Genomic DNA, 26,457 nt, shown 5'->3' on the forward strand with positions numbered 1-26,457 from the left:
GTCATCAGTCCCCTAGAACTTAGAACTACTTAAACCTAACTAACCTAAGGACATCACACACATCCATGCCCGAGGCAGGATTCGAACCTGCGACCGTAGCAGTCGCGCGGTTCCGGACTGAGCGCCTAGAACCGCTAGACCACCGCGGCCGGCGTTCCTTCATCTTCGAAATCAAATCAAATTCACAGGGACTTAAGTCCAGGGAGTATGGTGGATGGTACAGTACTTCCTAGTCCCATCGACCGAACAGAGCAGCTACAGCTTGCGTTGTATACGCCTGTGCATTGTCGTGCAAAATGATGGGTGGGTTGCGCAGAAAGTGTCGCCGCTTCTTGCGAAAAACTGGTTACAGGTAACGCTCCAAAAAAGATCAGTAATACTGTGCATTTACGGTCTGCCGTGGAGGAATATAATGCGTTAAGATAACGCCATCACTGTCGTACACGAGAATCACCATAACTTTTACCATACTGGGGCTCTGACGCCTCACCTGCGACCAGCTTTGCGAAAGAAGCGGCGACACTTTTTGCGCAGCCCACCCATAATTTTGCACGAGAATGCGCGGGCGCATACAGCGCAACCTGTGGCTGCTCTGTCGGTCGATGGGACGCGATGCACGCAAGTATCCACCATACTCCCCGGACTTAAGTCCTTATGACTTTGATTTGATTCCGAAGATGAAGGAACCACTTCGTGGCATTCGCTTCAGAACTGTTCCAGAGATTCGACAGGCAGTAGACCGCTCCATTCGCGTCATGAACAGAACAGGCTCTGATAAAGGTATAGTACGCCTTCCACATCGCCGGAAACGGGTTCTACACAACACTGGTGACTACTTTGAGCCGCGCTGGATTAGCCGAGCGGTCTAGGGCACTGCAGTCATGGACTGTGCAGCTGATCCCGGCGGAGTTTCGAGTCCTCCCTCGGGCATGGGTGTGTGTGTTTGTCCTTAGGATAATTTAGGTTAAGTAGTGTATAAGCTTAGGGACTGATGACCTTAACAGTTAAGTCCCATAAGATTTCACACACATTTGAACATTTTTGACTACTTTGAAGGACAGTGACAGGTGGAAACACGTAACTCTCTTGTATCGGTTGTGAATAAATAGTTGCCACTATTTAAGTTCCAACCCTCGTATTGGCACAAATTGCTCTGCTTTCCAGTATTAAAAACAGAAGATAACTACGACCACCTTGGACTGTACACCGTACGGAGTATCCGAAAGCCGCAAACATACGGTCGAAACCACATAGTTGGTAATGCTGCGTCTGGTGCCCCCACAATACCCCGAAGAGTGATAAAGAGTTTCCATACTCCTAGATTTATGCAAAGCGCTTGACATGGTGACCCACTGCAAACTGTTGACGGAGGTCCAAGCATACAGCTTAGGTTCCCAGATATGTGAGTGCACTGCAGCCTTTTTAAATAATATAACCCAGTACGCTGCCCTCGACGGCGAGTGGTCATCAGAGACAAGAATATCATCAGGGTTGGCCCAGGAAAGTGCGAAAGGACCGCTTTAATTCTCTATATCCATAAATGACCTGATAGACAGGGAGAGCAGCAATTTTTGTCTGTTTGTTGATGACGCTTTGGTGAATGGAAAGGTGTCGTCGTTGAGCGACTGCAGGAGGATACAGGATGATACAGACAAAATTTCTAATTGTTGTGATGAATAGCAGCGTGCTGTAAATATAAAAAAATTAAGTTTATGAGGATGAGTAGGAAAAACACTCTTTTAAGTTCGAATTCAGCGTTAGTAGGGAGCAGATTGACACAGTCATATCGATTAAACATTTAGGCGTATCGCTGAAAAGTTATGCGGTATAAAATGGAATGAGTATATTAGGTTGGTAGTAGGGAAGGGAAATGCTCAAGTTTGTTTTGTTGCAAGAATTTAGCTCATCCATAAAGGAAATGGTGTAAGGAACGTTAGTGCTCGAGTGTTTGGGATCGGATAAAAGGAAGACATCGAAGCAATTCAGAGGCGTGCTGCTACATTTGTCACCAGCAGGTTCGATCAGCACGCCAAATATTACAGAGATGCTTTGTGAACGCAAAGGCGAATTTCTGTAAGGAAGACGACGTTCTTTTCGCATGGCACTGTTGCAGAAATTTAGAGAACTGGCATTTGAGGCCGACGGCAGAACAATTCTACACCTTCTAACGTACAGTTCGCAGAAGGATCATAAAGATACGATGAGAAATTAGGGCTTGTAAGGAGGCACATACACACTCGTTTTTCCCCTTGCTCTATTTGTGAGTAAAATACGAAAGGAAATGACTAGTAGTGGTATAAAGTACCCTCCGCCATGCACAGTACTGTGGTTTGAAGAAATTGAAATCAGAGCCTGTGCAAGTGAACTATTGCATATTGCAACAGCTCGGCATGACATGGACTCAAAAAGTCGTTGGAAGTCCCCTGCAGAAATACTGAGTCAAGCTATGCCTATAGCCGTCCATAATTGCGAACGTATTGCCGGTGCACGGTTTTGTGCACGAACTGACCTCTTGATTGTGTCCCATAAATGTTCAATGGGATTCATGCTGGGCGATCTGGGTCTAAGATCTAACGACTTCCGGGTTGTGGGCTTGGGTTGTTTGGGGGAGGAGACGAAACAGCGAGGTCACCGGTCTCATCGGATTAGGGGAGGATGGGAAGGGAAGTCGGCCCTGCCCTTTCATAGGAACCATCCCGGCATTCGCCTGGAGCGATTTAGGGAAATCATGGAAAACCTAAATCAGGATGGCCGGACGCGGGATTGAACCGTCGTCCTCAGGAATGCGAGTCTAGTGTGCTAACCAGTGCGCCACCTCGCTGGGTTAGGATTTCCGACTATGAATGTCCCATGCGCCTAGCTCCAACTGCCATGTCGGAAACCTGTCCACATGAAGCATCTGACTCCAAATGACAGCTCCGTTTTTTTTTTTTTTTTTTTTTCATTTATTGAATTTCAAGTCCCCCCGAAGGGGGTGGGCTGGCAGCAGCTTAGTACGCCGCTCTTCAGCCGACAGATTTTGTGACAAAGATCAAGAGAACAAATAATAAAAAACAGGCGATAAAATTGGAGACTTAGAGTGTAACAAGGCGAAAAGAAATCGTGGAACTTAAAACAACAACACAGGGATGATGACGCTAATAAAAATACATACGAAGCAGACAGGGAAAACAATAGACAATTAAAAAAACACGGCGACAGTCTGGATTCTGTTCGCAAAGGACATAAAATACACACCGAGCGACAGCATGGTTTCTGTTCGCAACACGAGAAAGACAAACAACACTGAATAGTCACTGGAACACTGCACTAAAAAGTTGGCAAATGTGACACCACAGTCGAGAGCAGGTGGGGGGAAACTGGACAGAAGATGGAAAAACAAAAAAGGGGGGGAAAGGAGAGTAAAAGCGAAGGGGGGAGCCGGGAAAGGAGCTGAAGGAGGATGAGGACCCATAAGAGGGGTGGGGGGCAGACGCGCCAGGGAGTGGGGTAGGCAGAGGAGGGGAATACAAAAGGACTGGGGGGGAGAAGGGAGGTAGGGAGAGGTTTAGTGGGGAGAAAAACAGGACGGAGGGGGGTGGGGAGAGGGAGCCCAGGGAAAGGACAGAGGAAAGGAGGGGGATTGAGGATCAGAGTTGATAGGAAGGATAAATGGATGGAGAGAGGGCATCATCCGGGAGGGGGAGTTGACGGAAGCCACCTTGGGAAAGGAGATGGAGGGTGTAGAGATGGAGGGTAGGGGGGACACAACGGTGAAGACGTGGCAGGGGGCGGGGACGGGAGAGGAGAGGAGCAACCAGGGGGTGAGGGGGTTCAAGACGGCGGGAGGTGTAGAGGATGCGGATATGTTCGAGGAATAGGAGCAGATGGGGGAAAGGAATGAGATCATAGAGGATCCGCGTGGGGGACGGGAGGCGGATGCGGAAGGCGAGGCGGAGTGCATGACGCTCAAGGATCTGGAGGGACTGATAGAATTTGGGGGGGGGGGGGGCAGATATCCAGGCAGGACTGGCATAACAGAGGATGGGGACAGCTACGTGAATGCCCTGTCCTTTTCTACCCTGCGTACTCGATACTACCGCCATCTGTATTGGCTAAGTGCATATCGTCATTCCATGACTTTTGTCGCCTCAGTGTATAGTTCAGAGCGGTAAATTTGTTAGATGGTTGTGAATTTGTGTCACGATTTTGATTATCCCCACAAAGTCGCCAACAAAAGCTTTTTTATGCCGATTCGAGTGAAATCACACGGTAATCACGTGAAAGGATTCGAATTCAAGGAAAACAGGTCTCTAATCTGTACTCAGCCGGCCTAAATTGGAACGAAATCTCACTCTCTACAACATATTTTTTTCCATGTCGTTTCGTCAACACTTACCGTAAATTCTATCGCAGAACACATCTAAGTATGTTCCCCTGTTGTCTGTTACTTTTCTGATTGTTTGAAACTTGTATAGGTGTTCACCAGCATCGTCAAAGCTTTTGCAGATAGAACAGCAGTTATCCACAATAATTAACAGCGTCGCAAATGGCTGGCTGCATGTGCTGTCTTGCTCGTCGGGGGTAATGCTTCTGTGGAAATGGAAATGTCGTGTGACTAGGGCCTCCCGTCGGTTAGACCGTTCGCCTGGTGCAAGTCTTTCGAATTGCCGCCACTTTGGCGACTTGCGTGTCAATGTGGATGAAATGATGATGATAAGGACAACACAACACCCAGTCCCTGAGCGGAGAAAATCTCCGACCCACCCAGGAATCGAACCCGGGCCGTGACGTGTGACACTCCATCGCGCTGACCACTCAGCTACCAGGGGCGGACAATACTACTATGTACTGACTTAGTTGTGTAACAACACTCCGACAGAATCATTCAGTGTAAATCAAATTGTTCTAAATTTGAATATGCTCTTACTCTGAACAGTTTTTTTTCTGTGCCGTTTTGTAAATACCTATCGTTTTCTGTCACAGAAGGCATGTAAGTGTATACTTTTTCGTATTTTCGTTACTTTTCTGATTTTTTGAAGCTTGTGTAGGTATTCATTATAATCACCTGGATAGCAGTGCGCGTTAAAGTGTCATTTCCGGACAGGAAGGTGCGTCGACTCCAAATTGAATCCGGTCAGTATCTCAGCCAGCCTGCATGCGGATTTTAGGCGGTTTCCGACATCCCACTAGGTGAATAGGGGGCTGGTACCCAACTCCTGCCTCACTTACACGATCCACAAACATATAGAAAACTTTCGCTCGCTTTCACACGAGTAACACGACTCGCAGCCAGTTTGGGTACACATTTCCGAGCACCACTTAAATTAACGACGCCAATCCGTTTTATAACCATGCCAACCCTAGGCAGATAAGGGACAAAGGGGCAAGAAAAAGAAGTATAGTTATTCATCATGTCTCCGTCGTGATGTTAACCATGACCTCTGGGTTATACTTGTTGTGACTTATATGTCCGACAGTTTTCGACAGGCTTACCACGATGACGGTGGAAAATCTGCGAAGGAAGGCTGCAGAAGCAGAGAGAGGCAAGGACGACAATGACGCTGACGTCGACGACGACGACACGAGCGGCATAGCTGGCACACTTCGACGCTGGAACATCAACCCCAACCTGGTGATGCTCAAGATCACGCTGTTCGTCATGTACGGAGGTGAGTGCCTTCTACAGAAATGCCTGGTCTCTTGCTTAGTAATGGCAGTAATCTACTTAGAATCTATGATCGCCTGTTTGTCTTGTTTAAAACATCACAAAGTTTAATTGTACATATGACACATTAACTTTCAATATCTACGTATGCTGCTCAGGTTTATGTGGACCACAACTTTTGTTGGAGCAATTCTTGACAGTAATTTTGGCTGCTGCAGATCATGTCCTTCTGTTGGATTTCATGCCAAGGATCCCAAGTCAAGGACAGTCGGAATGTTCTCCAATGAATTTTTGCTATAGTAACTTGTAAAAATGTGTTGGATACTTCGATGCAATTTCTGTACCATACTGATGGCATTAGCAGGTAAAGGAATGACCTTCATTCTCATTTACAGTACGGACGGTTAGGCGGTCTTACTTATAGCTGCCTCTCGTTCTTTTTTTTTTTTTTTTTTTTTTTTATACAATCCATCAAGTCGATTCCGGCTCCTGGTGACATGACAAACGAAGTCCATCTATAAATGATGTCCCAGAAACGTTGCGACAAACTTCGAGTGTTTGTAGTGTCTCTCCAGGAACAAAACAGAGCATGGGAACCTGTGTTCGGGAAAGTGTCAATGACGCTACAGAGCCTCGAAGTTACAGGGCAGCGCCTCCCACTAGGCCATCCCTTTGGCAGAAAAACGTGACTTTGTTCGCTGATGGACGGTAGGCGGAAGGTCTCGTAATGTTGTTTGTTATTCGGTAATCGCGACTGTTTGCCACGATCACCAGCGGGGAAGATGGAGCTAGCTGCTGCGTAGACAGGCCTTGTCTCCTGTGAATGCTATGCTCTGTTGCCTTGCTGAACGACAGTTTCGGACACGTGTTTCCATCTGCAATTTATTTTTTCCTATATACCGAAAAAATTGGAGGTTGTAGAGGGTACCAGGAGAAAAATAAACTGTGGATGGAAACCCGTGTCCGAAAAAAGCGTATATATACAGTATATATGTACTAGCTATATCCGGCGACCTTCGTTCCGCCTCTGCAAATCTTTATATGTTATAGCTGACCCGGCAAACGTTGTTTTGCCATATAAATTATCTCTAGTCTATAAGAATAATGTATACGTGTAACACAATGTATACCCGGCGAACTTCGATGTATACGTGTGACACAATAGCCGTTGTTGGCGGGAGCTCGTGACACAAGCAATAATAGTGGCCGAAAACTCTGTGGGGAGTGAGAAAAGGCTTAGGGGGAGTCCGGCAGTATCGACCACTATTAGTTCTAGCGTTTCTCCGGTGATCGCGCGGATTTAACAATTGCAGCCGATAACGGCTCGTCCACAAGCATGCAAACATAGTGGCAATTTCGTGTCGAAACGTGTTCGACAGCATTATGAATAACGCCAAGCTCACACGCATCGGTTTTTATCGCACGTTAAAATATTGTACGATTAAATTCTTGTAGAAGAACAAAGGAGAGCATAGGAACTTCTTTGTTACACTAAAAGAATTTGATCGCACGATGTATTTCCGTACGATAAAAATCGATGCGTGTGCGCTAGGCCTAAATGTGGGTTTGGCGAATGACGCGTGCTACCTAGTTAAACTTCTCGGTCTAGTTACGTCGATTCAAAGAGGGATATTCGAGTCGTTGCTTTTGGTACGTTATCGTCAATTTCCTATATATCGAATAGTGAAAGACTATCACCGGTAGACACCTAGCGGGGATAACTGATCAAGTGTTAATTGACCAGTTATCGACCGGCGTTTAAAATTATTAAATTACTAAAATCGCTATTAAAAAATAGGGGTTGGTGGTAGAAGGGTGAAAATTTAGGGTTGTGTGTATTTTTAATGCCACATCATAAAAAAATAAAAATAAAAAGTTCTGTCCAAAAAGTAAGAAATTTTTTTGGGGGTGAACCACCCTTACCATTTAGCGGTATGAAAAATAGATTACGACCGGTTCTTAGACCTACCGAATATACATGTTAAATTTCATCAGAATCGATAGAGCCGTTGATCAAGTGATGATTGATCAGTTATCGACCGGCGTTAAAAATTATTAAATAACTAAAATCGCTATTAAAAATAGGGGTTGGTGGTAGAAATGTGAAAATTTAGGGTTGTATGTTTTTTAATGCCACATCATAAAAAAATTAAAAAAGTTCTGCCCAAATAATAAGAAAAATTTTTTGGGGGGTGGACCACCATTATCACTTCGGGATATGAAAAACAGATTACGGCCGGTTCTCAGACCTGCCGAATACACATGTTAAATTTCATCAGAATCGATCGAGCCGTTTCGGAGGAGTACGGCAACTAACACTGCGACACGAGAATTTTATATATAAAGATATTGCTTTTTTGGAATAAAGAATCATAAATTAACAAATTCTAAATTGCTTAAATGTGTTAACGGTATATCTTCAACCGTACCTTTTTTCTTTGTTCAGCAGTTATTGTTAATGTTAAACATACACTGAAGAGCCAAAGAAACAGGTACATCGGCCCAATGTCGTGTAAAGCCCCCGCAAGCAGGCAGAAGAGCCGCATGCCACACGGACTCGCCTAATGTCTGAAGTAGTGCTGGAGGGAACTGACACCATGAATCCAGCAGGGCTGTCCATAAATCCATAAAAGTACGAGGGGCTGGAGATCTCTTCTCAACAGCACGCTGCAAGGCATCCCAGATACGCTCAGTAATGTTCACGTCTGGGGAGACTGGTAGCCAGCGGAAGTGTTTAAACTCAGGATAGTGTTCCTAGAACCACTATGTAGCAATTCTTGGTGTGTGGACTGACACATTGTTCTGCTGGAATTGCCCAAGTCCGTCGGAATGCACAATGGACATGAACAGATGCAGGTGGTCAGACATGGTGCACGTACTTGTCACCTGTCACAGTCGTATCTAGGCTTATCAGGGGGTCCCTTATCATTCGAACTGCACACGTCCCTCACCATTACGGAGCCTCCACCAGCTTGAACAGTCCCCTTCTGACATGCAGGGTCCATGGATTCATGAGGTTGTCTCCATACTCATACACGTCCATCCGCTCGATACAATTTGAAACGGGACTTGTCCGAACTGGCAACACGTTTCCAGTCATCAACAATCCAACATCGATGTTGACGGGCCCATGCAAAGTGCATAGCTTTGTGTCGTGCAGCCATCAAGGGTACACGATGGGGCCTTCGTCTCCGAAAGCCCATATCGATTATCTTCATTGAATGGTTCGCACGTTGACACTTGTCGATGGCCCAGCATTGAAATCTGCAGCAATTTGCGGAAGGGTTGCACTTCCGTCACGTCGAACGATTCTCTTGAGGCGTCGTTGGATCTTTTTCCGGCCAGAGCGATGTCGGAGATTTGATGTTTTACCGGATTCCTGATATTCACGGTACACTCATTAAATTGTCGTATGGGAGAATCCCCACTTCATTGCTACCTCGGAGATGCTGTGTCCCATCGCTCGTGCGCCGAGTATAACACCACATTCAAACTCACTTAAATCTTGGTAACATGCCATTGTAGCAGCAGTAACTGATCTAGCAACTGCCCCAGACACTTGTCTTATATAGGTGTTGCCAATCGCAGCGCAGTATCCTACCTTTTTACATCTCTCTGTATTTTAATAGGCATGCCTGTACCAGTTTTTTTTGGCGCCTCAGTGCATTATGTGCGGCAAAGAATACACGCCTTCTTCCCATCTGCCCCAAATAAGCCAAAAGCAGCACTGCTCTAGTGGGTCGAATGAATGATGGACAAAAGGGTGTAAGGGAGCAGACCATCTGCAGGAAGAAGTACTACAGACAGTTTGACATCTGTTGCAGCGACGGCGGCGCTGTTGCCGTACCTGACGATCCACATGCAGAGCATCGGGCTGACCGTGGAGGAGATCGCCTTCGTCTACCTCGCGCTGCCATTCACCACGTTCCTCAGCCCGCCCGTCACTGGTGAGTCAAGTCTCCGGAGGCTGCCAGCTCCACGTCTGTAAAGCTGCCACACGCAATAAAAGTCGCGCCACTTGGTTGCCACTCAAGTAACGTCACTGAAGTTGCCCATAAAAACACTCAAATTCCTCTGGCGCCACTAGAGTGACGTCACTTTTAGCCATGCCCCAAAAGGTGAAGCCTATATAACTTTGCGACGCCACCTCCTTTCCCCCACCACCAATTAGCGACAGAAGCAAATCAAGCAGGGAGCATCACGATTCCAGTGCATCCAAAACTAATACCTGTATTTAGTGGTTTTCCTCTCTATACTTCCATATTACGAAAGTATGTAGTTTCAGTGTCACGCCACAGTAAAGATCTCTCGAAAATACGCCGTTTTTAGTACAGTCTGTTGTGCTACATTGGCAGGAAGTGCGACTTTGTATATAAAACCTTTGTGAGCACATAACGGTTAATTTATGTGGTAAAAAGTACTATTATGTTTGTGTTATACAAAGTGTATGAAAAAGAATCATCCGATTTCTGAAACTAATAAACGTATACAATGGATTTTTTTTTCATGAACGGGGAAGTCAAAGAGTTTTTTTCATGCCTTTTCATAGGTCTTCAATATGCCCCGCCCCCGTCAGATGCATGGCATATTCGATGTGGTATTCAAATTGTTCCCACACTGCAGCAAGCATATCTTGAGTTACAGCTTCCACAGCTGCCATTATGCGACATCGCAGTTAATCAGTTCATTCGTTGTTGTTGGTAACAGTGGCCCATAAACAGAGTCTTATATAAACCCCCACAAGAAATAATCACATACAGTCACCTTGGAGGCCAGTAATGTGAGGCTGAATCATTTGGACCAGTGCGACCGATCCATCGTTCAATAATCCTTTGACTTAAAAATTCCCACACTTCCAGATGCTAGTGTCACGGTGTCCCATGTAAAACTTGAGAGTTTGCTCTTTCCAACAGTACATTGTTCACGCATGTATCTCAAATAACATAATAGTTGTGATTGTTTAAATTCGGATGATTCTATCTGATACACCTTGTATAATGCATGGATAAGATTTGTGTGTGAATAAGCAAATATTATTGAGTAATTAGTGGAACCTGATTTTTAGTTTCACAGCAACTCACTTAATTCTGCAAATAGGAAAATTAATGCAACGCTGTCAGTACATTAGGATTCAAGTACTGGCAACTTCAATTCTCTGAAACTTTTGCTCAGTGGATTTGAGAAAGGAAGCAACAATGTTTCTGGTGGTAGCATAATTTCGAATTGAATATAGCTTTTAATACAGGAAATCACAACTATATAGTATCTTTTAGTGTAACTGCAGGAAGCATAGTTACAAAATTCAGTATGGAACAACTTTAACATTTGTGGGGTGCAAGAGTCAAAATATTTGCTTTCAAATAAGTCTTCAGGGCATTGTAAGTAGCATCCTGAACATCACAAACGACCATTCAAATTGTAGTGGTGAGGACATGGTATAAATATTGGATAAATGATAGGTAATCGCCAGACATCAAATAAGAAAGTGCCTCTTACAGTTTCACTCAAGCGAGTACTGTAGCTTAAATGTGAGTATCGGATTTTTTTTTAACAGATGTCGATAAGTAGCTCAACAATTACTCGAAATTTACTTTTGCTGTCCGAAATTGGTTCAAGAACAGATTTTCGTTTATATGTGTTTTAATGCCCCTGTGTTACTTCTGCACAAAACCCACTTCCATTATGCTTCCTCTTCTTATTGGATCCTTGGCTCAATTCTAATGCCGTAACCTGAATGACAACACCAGTTTCTGTCCGAATAGTCTCAGCTGAGGCCATATTGAAAACCGAGAAGATGTGGAAATAGCAGCACATGCCACCACTGCAGTATCAGCTGTCATGTTTTTTTTTCTTTTGTGCTGAGGCGCCACTTTAGTTGCTTGTGGGAACCTTGCTTAAAGGTTGGAGCAAGCGACACATGTCGCTTTGTTAAAGTCCCTTTTACACGACTTTCTTGTTTCAATTGTGTGCTCTTGACAAGAGAGACTACTCCCCTGAACTGAGTCTCGCTTGTCACGAGTGATCATTTTCGTTTACACGTCAGCGACAAAAAATGCGCATGTTGTATGAGCAGTTTGCCGTCCAATTTGGTACCTGAACGATGAAAGTGACGCTGTGAGGGACTATTCTGCACGATCAAGCAACGATAAAAGACTTAATAATCAAAGCAAAATCCATATTAGATGTTCTTAACAAAGCTCGTTTGGTAAACTGAAAGAACAGGAAACATGTCATCCAAACATTTAAAAATATCTATATTCATCTGCTCGAGAAAATCTGTAATTACAATCACGTCAAGGAAAATTTATAAAGCAATGAACAATGCCTTTTTACTTTACCCTTTGTGTCTTATATTCTTTATAAATGACAAATAACAGAAATTTATTTTTCTCGCTAAGCCGCTCTAACTTCTTCACTGTGTTCTAACTTCTTCACCGTTGAAACTATTTTCATTAAAAAACAAACGTTTATCTAAACACGTTGTTATTTATACTTTTTTTCTTCAGCTACCGGTATCGTAAAACGTACATTCTGGTAGCTATTTGCTTTAAAATAATTCATTGCTCTTGTGGAACACGCTAATAGGCAAAATACCAGACCTCGGTGCAACCTTTGCAGCGTGTCACGAAAACAAAACGAACAACAAAATAAGGTTAAGAAGACACAAAAGCACAAAATCCGTTACTGTAACAGGTATGAGTTCGGCGAGGTTAACTCTACTTCCGAGGTTAGGTTGCGGTCATAGTGGCAATAAGATCGGTGGGTTCCGCGACGACCGACGTCGCACGAAGATGGCCGATCTTTTCAAATCAGTATGCATGTATGTGCGCAGTCATAATGCAGCCGCTCTAATTGCTGGAATTACAGACTTAGGACGACAATCGGTAATATTCAAATCAGTTTGTTTTCGCATACACGAAATGTGGACTATGAAAAATTCATAAAAAAGGAGTTTCTCATCCTGAGGATGCAAAATATAATCGTGATATTGGTGTTGTTGTAGTCTTCAGTCTGAAGACTGGTTTGATGCAGCTCTCTATGCAACCGTTCTGTCCTGTGCAAAGTTCTTCATCTCTGAATAACTGCTGAGAGCTATATTCTTTTGAATTTGCTTATCGTATTCATCTCTTGGTCTCCCTATATGATTTTTATCCTGCAATACTAAATTGGTAATCCCTTGCTGTCTCAAAATGTGTCCTATAAACCGATCTCTTCCTCTGGTCATATTATAGGCTACAACATTTCTTTTCTCCCCAGTTCTTTTCAGAGCCTCCTCATTAGTTACACGATCTACCCACTCAATCATCATCATTCTTCAGTAGCACCACATTTCAAAAGCCTCTGTTCTGTTCATGTCTAAACTGTTAATCGTCCATATTTCACTTTCATATGTGGCCACACTCCATACAAATACTTTCAGAAAAGACTTCCTAACACTTAAATCTATAATCGACGTTTGCAAATTTCTCTTCTTCACAAACGCTTTTCTTCCCATTGCCAGTCTACATTTTCTATCTCTCTACATCGATCATCAACAATTATTTTGCTGCTCAAATAGCAATACTCATCTATTACTTTACGTCTAGTTCCCTAATCTAATTCCCTCAGCATCACCTGATTTACTTCTACTACATTTCATTAACCTTACTTTGCTTTTGTTGGTGTTCGTCTCATATCCTCCCTCCAATAGACTGTTCATTCTGTTCAGCTGCTCTTCCAAGTCCTTTGCTATCTCTGACGGAATTACAACGTCACTGGTAAACCTCAAAGTTTTTTTCCTTTCCCCTGGACTTTAATTCCGGTTCCAAATTTTTCTTTGGTTTCCTTTATTGCTTGCCCAACATAAAGACCATGTCACACTACCTTCTCAACCGCTGCTTTCCCTTCTTGCTCCTCGACTCTTATAGCTGCCGTCTGGTTTCTGTACAACTCACCTCCATGGATTCCCACTTGAGTTGCTGAAGCATATCCATACCATGTGCACGCTGATCGTACACTGCTAACAAATCTAGCATATCGTCTTTCTTTTCAATCCTACCTGGTGCGGATCCCTCGACTTCCCTACCACAGTCCTCACATGCTCATTCCATTTCATATCGCTTCGCAACGTTACACTCTAGCTCCAAGAGGTCCTCCACTGGCACTGAGTGATGCGGTCGCACATCTTCAGCCATAAAAATGAAGTCAGGGCTCAATGTACCCCACAAAAGACGCACATGGGGAATGAGTATAGTGTCACACTAATGTTGACCAGTGAGCGTACCATGTTGAAAGATCTGAAGGATGGAACATTGTACCTCCCCAAACCGTAACACCTGGACCAGCAAAGCGATCATGTTCGACGATGTTCTGAGGTGCATTATGTTCAGGATGACAATAATTGAACTGTATGAAAAAAAACGTAAATTACGAGGGTCACTCCAAAAGAAATGCACACTATTTTTTTTAAATCCATCTTTTATTCTACATGTTTGAAAGTTTTACAGTGTGTAGTTACATCCTTTAGGAACAATATTTTGATTTCTCCATATAATTTCCATCCTTCTCAACTGCCTTACGCCATCTTAGAGCCAGCGCCTGTATACCCGCACGGTAGAGTTCTGGACCAACCTGCTGGATCCACTGTTTGGCAGCGTGCACAAGGGAGTCATCATTTCGAACCCTGTTCAACGAAGAGAGTCTTTCAGTTTCCCAAAGAGATGATAGTCACATGGAGCCAGGTCAGGACTGTAAGGCGGGTGTTTCAGTGTTGTCCATCCTAGTATTGTGATCGCTTCCATGGTTTTTTGACTGACATGTGGCCATGCATTGTGGTGCAACAGCAAAACATCCTGCTTTTGCCGATGTGGTCGAACACGACTCAGTCGATCTTAAAGTTTCTTCAGTGTCGTCACATATGCATCATAATTTATGATGGTTCCACTTGGCATGATGTCCACAAGCAAGAGTCCTTCCGAATCGAAAAACACCGTAGCCATAACTTTTCCAGCAGAAGGTGTGGTTTTGAATTTTTTTTCTTGGGTGAATTTGCGTGATGCCACTCTATTGATTGCCTCTTCGTCTCTGGTGAAAAATGATGAAGCCATGTTTCATCACCTGTCACAATTCTTCCAAGAAATTCATCTCCACCATTCTTGTTTCTTTGTGAGCCACTGTCAACATCCTGGTAACCCACCTGGCTCAAACCTTTTTTAACGCCAACACTTTCAGTATTCTGCAAACGCTTCCTTCCCCTGTCCCAACGTAGCGTGACAATTCGTTCACCGTGATACGTCTGTCAGCAGTCACCAATTCGTTAACACTCTGCACATTGTCTGGAGTGTGTTCAGTACGAGGCCTGCCACTGCGAGGACAATCCTCAATATTGCCGTGCCCGCTTTCATCGTGTGACCTGCTTGCCCACCGACTAACTGTGCTGCGATCGACAGCAGCATCTCCATACACCTTTTTCAAGCTCTTGTAGATGTTTCCCACTGTCTCGTTTTCACAGCACAGAAATTCTATGACAGCACTTTGCTTCTGACGAACGTCAAGCGTAGCAGCCATCTTGAAGACATGCTGTGAAGGCGCCACTCACAGGAACAGGTTGAACTAAGTTTTAAAATAAGCAGGAAGGATGTATCTACACACTGTAAAACTTTCAGACATGCAGAATAAAAACTGTATTTTTACAAAAGTAGTGTGCATTTCTTTTGGAGTGACCCTTGTAGTAACAAATTACTCCATACACACATTTTATTCAACATGTAAACGTCACTACAGACATTCGGATTTAGGTTATGACATGTTCGATGTGCCTGCCATCATTGGCGATGATGTGGCGCAGACGAATAGCGAAATTCTGCATGACCCGCTGAAGTGTCGGAACATCGATGCTGTCGATGATCTCCTGGATGGATGTTTTCAGCTCAGCAATGGTTTTGGAGTTATTGCTGTACGCCTTGTCTTTAATATAGCCCCACAAAAAGGAGTCGCATGTGTTCAGATCCAGAGAATATGCCGGCCAATCGAGGCGTATGCCAGTCGCCTCTTCATACCCCAGACCCGTAATACGGACCCCAAAGTGCTCCTCCAGGACAGCAAACACTCTCCTGCTTCTGTATAGCTTCGCTTTGCATGAACCACATCTTGTCGAAACCAGGGTGGCTTTGGATCATGCGGATGAAATCGTCTTCCAAAAACCTTCACGTACCGTTCGGTAGTCACTGTGCCATCAAAGAATATCACTCCGATTATCCCGTGACTGGACGCTGCACACCGCATAGTCACTCATTGAGGGTGAAGAGACTTCTCGATCGCGGAATGCAGATTCTCAGTGCCCCCAAAGCGCAAATTTTGTTTATTGACGAACCCATCCAAATGAAAGTGGGCTTCTTCGCTAAACCAAATCACAGAACGCGTACTAACTCCCATCACGCCCCACGGCCAACCGTGCAGTTTGAACGTCCTAACGTTAACTCTGAAACATCGCGTGGTGAGAGGTGGGACAGAAGCAAACAGGCAAATACATCAACAATTGGCAACAGGGACCTAAAAAATCCTGTAAAACTCAGCATTCAACACTGGCCTATACCGTACTGGAGCATCGCTCAGTAGCAAGAGTTCGTAGCAACAGGAAAAAATAAAATTTTACCTTCCTAAACTTAAATTGACTGGACAGTAAAGAGAGGTGAGCGAACAAGGGCTGCACAAGGCAGCTCGTGGCTACTGGGAGACAGAAGAATGTCTAGTCTACAGTTCAGTGGTGCTAGATGATTATCTGTGGACAGTAGGTTTTCGGAGTCGGCGCGCACGCCTGTGACGGCGTGGCCGGCGGCTGTTGCAGGCTACCTGGTGGACAAGTTCGGCAGGTACAAGCCGGTGGTGATCATCGCTCTGGTGCTCAACGCCGCCTTCCACCACTCGCTGATGCTCATCCCGCACATGGAGACGCCGGGGGACACGCCCTCCGCCTACGTCATGAGGCATCCGGATACGGGGAAGGTGGAGGTAAGTAGGCAGGCTATCTGCCGGGATGGGATGGTCATTTAGTCACTTTAAAGAACGAAAGCTGCGTATTAATGCATAATAGTCATTTAGTTTGACAGGTAATCATCATCACCATTGGGTTGTCTGCCTTGCCGCAGGTTTTGACTACATAGCCCTCCATGCTTCTGTATCTTCTGCGTTCCTCTTCATTCTTTGGTACCCTCCTTGTGGCCTGCTGACATCATACAGCAGATGGAACCTTCTTCTGCCCTTCCCTCTCTTTCCCGGAACGAAACCTTCAATTGCCTCTACTAGAAGGCAATCTCTTCTTAGATTTTATCCTAACCAGTTTAGTTTACTGTTCTTCACCGTCAGCAGCATCCTCCGTTCTTCTCCAACTCTCCTCAGTACTTCTTCACTCCTCACCTTATCGGTCCAGCTGATCTTCTCCATTCTACACCATATCCACAATTCACAAGCTTCAATTCTCTACTCATCCTGCTTTCTCAAAGTCCATGTTTCTGCTCCATACAAGGCCACGCTCCATATTAAGCACTTAGCTAGTCGCTTCCTTAGCTCCTTGTTTAAACAACTAGTTAGCAGTTCACGCTGAAATTAATCTCCTTGACAGGTTAAAAAAACAGTGTCAAACAATGGAAAATCCAGGATGGGATGTAATAGTAATATGAAAAGGATAGTTATAGGTTGCATGGAGAGCTGCATCAAACCAGTCTCTGGACTGAAGACCACAACAACAACAACAACAGTTATAGGTTTGTTTATAAATAATTCTTCTGCTGCCAGTCACGATTTTCTTTATTTGCTTTTCACATGACGCGTTTCGGGAAATGATTCCCATTTTCAAGTGTGTTTTTTGTGTGTATTATGCCATTTCTACGTGATGTTGTCGATGTGTGAGAGTTTGCTTCATTTCGTTGGCTTTACTGCATAAGAAACACGCGATATTTTTTAGTTGGTCATCGAACTTATTGTAAAGTAACTGACGATATTTAGAAGAAGGGGACCAAACAGCGAGATCATCACTCCCATCGGATTAGGGAAGGATGGGGAAAAGAAGTCGGACAAACCCTTTCAGTGGAACAATTCCGGCATTTACCTGAAGCGATGTAGGGAAATCACGGAAAACGTAAATGAGGGTGGCCGGAGGCAGGTTTGAACCGTCGTCCTCCTGTATGCATTTCCGTAAGGATGAACTACTTTTGGTGCGGTACTGGCGACTGGTCTGTTCCTCCCATCTGCGCAGGTGTGGTGGAGCCCCTGCCCGAGCCGCGAGTGCCCCGAGGAGGAGGAGCTGGATATGATCCTGGCGTCGTGCACGGACCACTGCCTGCTCAAGGAGGCGCAGCCGGACCTGGCGACGGCCGCGCCGCCCCCGCAGCTGCGCCGCCCCCCGCAGATGCGGCCCAACCCGCCGCCCCCCGCGTCGCCCCAGCTGTCGGTGCCCAAGGGCTGCCCCACCCTTGACGAGCTGATGGCGGCCGCCGGCATGGCCGTTACGCCCAAGCCGCTGCACTTCCTCATGGGCTGGGACAAGCGCAAGAACCGGCGGTAAGAGCTCTTTTCGCTGCGCGGTCTGAGGCATCTTTTATGGTCTGTGCGGCTCCCCCTGTCGGAGGTTCGATTCTGCCCTCGGGCATGGGTGTGTGTGTTGTCCTTAGCATAAGTTAGTTTAAGTTAGATTAAGTAGTGCGTAGGCTTAGGGACCAATGACCTCAGCAGTTTGGTCCCATAAGACCTTACTACAAATTTCAAAAAAAAAAAAAAAAAAAAAAAAAAGCTCTTTTTAACCATCATGCTTAAATAGAAGGTAAACTTTTCACAGAACCACTGCCAGACAACACTATCTGATCAAAAGTAATCGGAGAACAATCAGTTCGCATCAAACTCAGTGTGTACATCGTGGCTTCAACTTTGCTTGGGACAGTTCCAATCGGTGTCTGAATATCTGGGCAGGGGTGGCAGCGCATTCTTTCTCTAGAGGCAAAATCAGAGAAGGTAGTTGAAGTGCGAAGATTTGGGCTCTTAATTTGATCACGAAAGAAAACAACGAAGGTCTGGACCATGGGGATTCGATACAGCTCATTCATTGGTACAGCAGACAAATCCATTTAACACAAACAGAATTACATTAATCCAAGAAAGAATTTAATTACGCAACAATTAATTTGAATAGTGAACAATAATCAGTGATGGAAGAAATTGCCAATTATAACTCGCACGCAGTCACTGTTTGCCAGACCGTAAGATAAAAGACTAATGATAAAAAGTTCAAGCCAAATATACTGAACCGCCAAAGAAAGTGGTAGAGGGATGCTTATTCAAATACAGAGGTATGTAAACAGGCAGAATACGACGCTGCGGTCGGCAACGCCTATACAAGACAAGTGTCTGCTGCAGTTGTTAGATCGGTTACTGTTGCTACAATGGCAGGTTACCGAGATTTAAGTGAGTTTGAACGTGGTGTTATAGTCGGCGCACGACCGATGGGACACAGCATCTCCGAGACAGCGATGAAGTGGGGATTCTCCCATACGACCATTTCACGAGTGTGCCGTGAACATCAGGAATCCGGTAAAACATCAAATCTAAAACATCGCTCCGGCCGGCAAAATTCAATGCTGGGCCATCGACAAGTTTCAGCGTGCGAACCATTCAACGAAACATCATCGACACGGGCCGTCGGAGCCGAAGGATCCAAGTTGTCAACAAGGCACTGTGGTGTCGACTGTGTTTACGTAGAATGGACTGGGTCCTCTGGTCCAGCTGAACCGATCATTGATTGGAAATGATAGTGTTCGGCTACTTGGAGACCATTTGTTCCCAAAAAGCGGCGGAATTTTTGTGGATCACAATGCGCCATGTCACCGGGCCACAGTTGTTCACGACTGGTTTGAAGAACAGTCTGGGCAGTTCTAACGAATGATTTGGCCACCCAGATCGCTCGACTTGAAATCCATCCAACATTTATGGGACATAATCGACAGGTCAGTTCGTGCAAAAAACCCTATAATGGCAACACTTTAGCAATTGTGGACGGCTATAGAGACAGCATGGCTCTATATTTCTGCAGGGGACTTACAACAAGATGTTAGACCATGCCACTCGAGATGCTGCACGACGCCGAGCAAAAGTAGGTGCGACACGATGTTAAAAGGTATTCCATGACTTTTGTTCCCCACAGTGTAAAGGGACCTCACCCTAACCACGAAGAACTCGCTATACCGTAAAATTACCTCCTCTGTACTTCTCTGCGCCTAATAAATGTAACACAGTGCGCATACATAGGAAAAGAAAGCCACTGCTATACAGCTACACTATTGATGACAAACCACTGGAAACAGTACCTACCGTAAAATATCTAGGAGTAGCTATCTAGAGCGACCTGAAGTGGTATAACCACTTAAAACAAATAGTGGGAAAAGCAGATACCAGACTTAGATTTATAGGATGAATCTTAAGGAAATGTAACTCATCCACAAAGGAAATGGCTTATAAGGCGCTTGTCCGACCGACTCTTGAGTACTATTCATCTACCTGGGATGCCTATCAGGTTGGCCTGATAGAAGAGATAGAGAATATCCAACGAAGAGCTGCGCGTTTTGTCACGGGACCGTTTAGCCGGCGCGAGAGCGTTATGGAGATGCTCAATAAACTCCATTGGCAAACGTTACAAGAGAGGCGTTGTGCATCGCGGAGTAGTTTACCGTTGAAATTTCGAAAGAGCACTTTCCGGGGAGAGTGGGAGAACATATTACTTAGCCCCACATGCTAAGACGACACTCGACAGGCATACAATTTAATTAGAAGCCGCTTGTGGGGAACAGTGTCAAAAGCCTTATGGTGATTTCTGACGTTCCATAAGGTAGTGTTATAGGTCCTCTGCTGTTCGTTGTCTATATAAACGATTTGAGAGACAATCTGAGCAGCCGTCTTAGGTTGTTTGCGGATGATGCTGTCGTGTATCGTCTAGTAAAGCCGTCAGAAGATCAAAATAAATTACAAAACGATTTAGAAACTAGATCTATATGGCGCGCAAATTGGCAACTGACCCTAAATAATGAAAAATGTGAGGTCATCCACACGACTCCAGAAGGAATCCGTTAAACTTCGGTTGCACGTTAAATCAGTCAGATTTAAAGGCCGTAAATTCAACTAAATACCTAGGAACTAGAATTACGAACAACTTAAGTTGGAATGAACATATAGAAAATGTGGGGAAGACGAACCAAAGACTGCGTTTTATTGGCAGACCTACTAAAGAGGCTGCTTACACTACCCTTGTCAATCCTCTTTTGGAGTACCGCTGCGCAGTGTGGGATCGTTACCAGATAGGGTTAGCGAACTACATTGAGAAAATTCAAAGAAGAGTAGCACGTTTTGTACCATCGAGAAATGGGGGAGAGTGTGTCACTGACATGATAAATGATTTGGGGTGGACATCATTAAAACAAAGGCGTTTTTCGTTACGGCAAAATGTTCTTACGAAATTTCAATCACCAACTTTTTCCTCAGAATGCGAAAATATTTTGTTAACAGAGACCTACATAGGGAGAAACGATCATCATAGTAAAATAAGGGAAATCAGTGTTCGCGCAGAAGCATATAGATGTTCGCTTACTCCGTGCGCTATTCGAGATTGGAGTAATAGTAATTGTGAGGGCGGTTCCGTGAGCCCTCTGTCAGGCACTTAAGGGTGATTTGGAGAGTATTCATGAAGATGTAGATCTAGAAGTGTACATTCTTCACCATATACGACCCGGTGGCATGACAGTAACTCATGTTCTAAAACCTCCCTTATCTAGTGATTGCTAGTCAGTTCTCTCTCAACACAATGGAGTGAAGATCGCATGTTGCACCCAATGGCACACCAGACCACAACATCTGGCGTTTATTTGCTATGCTGCATATCATTACTCGCTGACCAGATTGCGAATGACATAATGACTGTAGGAAGTATGAAACGGGACCCATCGGGAAACAATACATTTTCCCACTCAGCGCGCCGGCAATCCCTATTGTCCAGCACCTGACCATCATCGTGTACGGCTCTTCTATCCTTTGAGTCTAATCAGGCATCACTATCGTGGAACCCGTCCTTTTACGAGTGGAAACCTTACCATACAGAGTGATTTAAAAAGAAAGAACAGATTTCAGTTGCTTATCACAGACAAACTATAAAAGATAGCACATAGCGCGTGTCACTGGATAGGGGAAGGTTCAAAGTTTTGACACAGCTGCACTGTTGTTGGACTACAGCACAAGAGAAATCTTTTTGTGTGTTGGTTGGAGTTTGTGCGAAGTTAACCCGTTGTTGAATTTTAAGTGCATTCCGCCGTCGATTCAGCAAGATCCTGTCTCTACACAAGCAGATTTGTGATTGGCATACAAAAGTTCTTGGGAGCTGGTTGTATATGAAAAGGGAAGAGCACTGGTTGTCCACGCACGTCAGATGAAAATGTCGAGCGTATCCGAGATGCTTTCTCATGGACCCCTCGGAAGTCCTCAAGATGGGCACCCCGGGAACTTCAACTTCCTCAAACAACAGTGTGGCGTGTGCTTGAACGATGCCTGAGTATGAAGCCTTACAAGTTGCAGTTACTGTAGGAAATACTTAACGTCGACCGTAACAGAGGGTACCAATTTTGCATTTAAATTCTCCAGGATATGGTACAGGACATTTTTTCCGAACGTCTCTACTTTGCGGGCGAATCGACGTTTCATCTATCGGGTAAAGTAAACCGCCATAATGTAAGAATTTGGGCGTCACAAATTCCTGGTGTTCTGTACCGTTTCTGTTCGCGAAGCTTATGGACCTTTTTTTTTTTTTTTTCTAGAGTAAACTGTGACATGAATGTCGTACCTTGACATGTTGCAAAATTAGTTGTTTCCTCAACTTCACGAAGATTTCAACAATTTCATTTTTAATGCAGGATAGTACCCCGTCTCTCTTTCATCTTGAAATGCGGCGTTATCTTAGGATTGGAAAAGCTGAACAAGATCTCGTTCATTGTTTTTGGCCTCCCAGGTCACCAGACCTAACACATTGCGATTTTTTTCTGTGGATGTACATAAAAGGACAGTCTTTGTCCCATCTATGGCAGCTACCGTTCAAGAACCGAGAAATTGAAGAATTCGGATTGTTGAAGCTGTCGATTCAATAGAGGAATGAAATGAACTATCGTTTCGATACTTCTCGAGCAACGGTTGATGCTCATGTTGAGTATAATATGGCTCTGTGCGATCATAAAACTAGAGCTTTCCTCTATCCAGTGAAATGTGCAATGTGTTTCTTTCCTTCACAGTTTGTTTGTATTAAACAAATGAAATCTATTCTTTCGTTTTGGATCACCATGTACGGCAGAATAATTTTCGGGGGTAGACTGGTTTGCCCCATTTTGACTCTCTTACACGCTAGTACTTCACACAATGAGTTCAACAATGAATTTTGCCATTTCACCTACATCTGAAGGCTCTTTGTTGACTGAGACTGATGTAACATCTTTCTGGCCATGTGAGGGAGGGCACTGATACACATGCGCATAAGTCGCCTTAGTAGCAGCCGTAGTCCCTTAATGCTGGTACACTGCTGTAACGGTATGCATTTATTGATACCGTTCCTTCCACGTGTTACAATTTTCGAAAATTTAGCGCCTTTTACTGCCGATAATTACGGCTCTTCTGAACAAATTAAATACTGAATTATAGTCTGCCCAAGTGGAATATGTAGGGTGGCACCATGCTGTCTATGGGAGTAAGTCAAGTTTTGCCGCATGTGTACTCAGGACAAATAAAAATAAGGCTCTGTATTGGGTTTTTCACTATTACATGATAAGCCACCACAAACAGATTTCTTGGTGCACTTGAATCTGGAAAAGTCTTCTGAAATATAATGTTTACTACATTTTGGTAGAAAGTACTTTAAAACTGACATTTCGATGGGTGCAAGCGGTGGTTGGGGGAGGGGGGGGGGGGGGGGGCAGCTGCCACATGTAATCTTGCGTCTCGTTCAGCTCTGTCAAATTCTCTTCAACTACTCGATGTAAGTGCAAAGATGAAACTGGCATCAATGTATTCTGGAAGAGTAGCATTTTCTTTTGATTCTGTTTTCATTCATACAACTGTTTATTTTTAAGATTTACGGAAAATTTAGGAAAATACATTTCCTGATGATGTTAGAGAATTTTCGACATGCGGCGAAACTTTTTTGCTATTGACATTGTGTATATTACGCCAGCGAAATCTTAAGAATATGTCAAAATTTCCTGTGCACCAAACCAGAACAGTGTCTGTGGTTCGTAACGATAATTACTGTGAGTTTAATGCGATCCATTATGCTTTGCTTACACCTCAAGAGCCGGCCGCGGTGGTCTAGCGGTTCTAGGCGCTCAGCCCGGAACCGCGCGACTGCTACGGTCGCAGGTTCGAATCCTGCCTCGGGCATGGATGTGTCTGATGTCCTTAGGTTAGTTAGGTTTAAGTAGTTCTAAGTTCTAGGGGACTGATGACCACAGATGTTAAGTCCCATAGTGCTCAGAGCCATTTGAACCATTATGAACACCTCAAGAGTTAAGTGGTGGTCCGTTGGGTTTAAACACAAACAAGGCACTGAGATCGTCAGAGAGGATGAGAAACTTTTTGCTGCCAAGGCATCTTACCTACTCCAGTGCCTTCAGTATACCATGGATTCTGACATTGCAATTTGCCTCGTGAGATGAACTCTGAAGACACTATGAGGAAAGACAGCTAAAAACTGTATCTGAATATAACCTGATCGAGAAAATAATGTCCCCTGGTGCAAACCAGAGGGCTAGTGCAGCTACACTGAGAGAGCAGCTACAGGTGAAGTCAGAAACTGACGACTGCTTATTATTTTATTTTGACTGGTGTAGTGTGTTTCAGTTTTAACTTCTGCGCTTTACATGGAAAACAAATGTTTCAACATCAAACATGTACTCTAAAATCTTATTAGCACAATGATTTGTTCGGTAAGCTAGTTTCAACACGGAAATATGTAAGTGTCTAAGTATACTGACGGAAAGAAGGATCGCAACACCAAGAAGGAGTTGTGCAACAAAACGAAAATTGCTAGGCGTGTTTCTACATCTGAAAGATGACGTCTATTCAAATTTCACGCCAGTCGCATAAGAGTGGCGCTAGTAGCGCCTCTATGAGGATACAAATCAGGTTTGCTTTAAATACGCATTGTTATGGTCGTGAATGTTAGTTACCTTTGAGATGGACATGGTGAGTTGATGCTAGACAGGAGTGCCTTCAAGGCGACAAAGACGCCATTATTAACAGCTCACTGGTTGTGAACGAGGTCGTGTAATTGGGCTTCGTGAAGTTGGCTGTTCCTTCTGTGATAGTGCAGAAAGGCTTTGGAAGAATGTAATCACTGTAAATGACTGCTAGCAGCGATGATCACGATAATGTATGGCCGCAAGAAGACCGTGCTCCAGACGGCCGCGTGGCACTGCCGAGAGGGAAGACCATCGTGTTTGGCGTACGGCTCTGGTGTATCGTACTGCATCTGCAGCAGGAATTTGAGCAGCAGTTGGCAGCACAGTGACAAAACGAACTGTTGCAAAGACGGCTCCGAGCCAGACGCCTCTTAGCGTGCATTCCACCGTCCCTAAACCATCACCATTTGCGACTTCAGTGGGGTCAAGCGAGAGCTCATTGGAGGGCAGGGTGGAGGTCTGTTATTATTTCCGATGAAAGTTGGTTCTGTTCTGCCCCGGTGCCAGTGATGGGTGTGTGTTGGTTAGAAGGTGGCCAGCTGAGGGCCTGCTGCTAACCTCTCTGCGTGGTACTCACACTGAACCCACACCTGGAGTTATGGGCTGGGATGCGATTTCATATGACAGCAGGAGAACTCCCTCGCAAACTGACTGCAAATTTGTACGTCAGTCTGGTGATTCGACCTGTTGTATTGCCATTCATGAACAGCATTCCATGGGGTGTTTTCCAACAAGATAACGATGTCCACATTCCGCTCTACAGAGTGTCGACACGTTGCCTGGGCCTGCTTGATCACCAGATCTGTCTCCATTCGAGCACTTACGAGATATCATCGGACAGCAGCTTCAGTGCTATCCACAACCAGCATTAACCAAAACTCTACTGACCGACAAGGTGCAATAGGCATGGAAATGCAGCCCACAAACTGACACGCGACACCTGTGCAATACAGTGCATGCACGTCTGCATGCTTGCATTCGACATTTCAGCGGTTTTGCCGCTAATTAATGTACCAGTATTTCACATTTGCGATAGCTTATCTCGCCCCTGTGATCTTGCAATATTAATCACTTAACGTAATTCATCAGCAAACAACGTAAAAACTTTGAAGGACAATCGAAGAACAAGACTTTTCGATCTATTTATTGGACCACAAACAACACGATAATTTTTTCTCTTTCCTTCTGGACTATCACAGAAAATTTCAGTAAATAACGGTAATTGTCAAAATTCGGTAGTATTGGTCTCCAAGGTCGCCTGATCGAGTCGTTCATGATTATTTTTGTGTACATACCTTAACGACTAAAGTGAATGCAAGACGTGTTGTCAAAAGTCTGGCCCGATTTTGAGTATCGCCGGGTTCTTTGTCGTACACATTTTTAATTTGTAAAAGGTGAATGAAAACTATGATCCTAAAAGTAATAAAGGTTGGAAAAGATATATCGTTATAAAATCGGATTTTTTAAATAAAAACTTTATAATCCTATTTATAATGTAATATTAACAACAACTTTCTATCTTCATTCATATAGGAGATATACTCTAGTCGAATGGATGAGTCTTTTTGTAGCACCAAATCC

The 26,457-nt window shown here is 44.4% G+C and overlaps 1 protein-coding gene across 1 annotated transcript in view; it reads left to right on the top strand.

The window, feature by feature from the left end:
• LOC124597261 overlaps positions 1-26,457 on the top strand; it is a 143,134-nt gene that overhangs the window by 17,998 nt on the left and 98,679 nt on the right. The window contains exons 2-6 of the mRNA XM_047135927.1: positions 5,460-5,651; positions 9,472-9,594; positions 16,473-16,636; positions 17,880-17,996; positions 18,069-18,184. Of these exons, the coding sequence (XP_046991883.1) occupies positions 5,480-5,651; positions 9,472-9,594; positions 16,473-16,636; positions 17,880-17,996; positions 18,069-18,184 (692 nt within the window). The 5' untranslated portion in view covers positions 5,460-5,479. The remainder of the gene's footprint in view (positions 1-5,459; positions 5,652-9,471; positions 9,595-16,472; positions 16,637-17,879; positions 17,997-18,068; positions 18,185-26,457) is intronic.

Source organism: Schistocerca americana, chromosome 1 (genome assembly GCF_021461395.2).
Source record: "Schistocerca americana isolate TAMUIC-IGC-003095 chromosome 1, iqSchAmer2.1, whole genome shotgun sequence".
Lineage (NCBI taxonomy): Eukaryota > Metazoa > Arthropoda > Insecta > Orthoptera > Acrididae > Schistocerca > Schistocerca americana.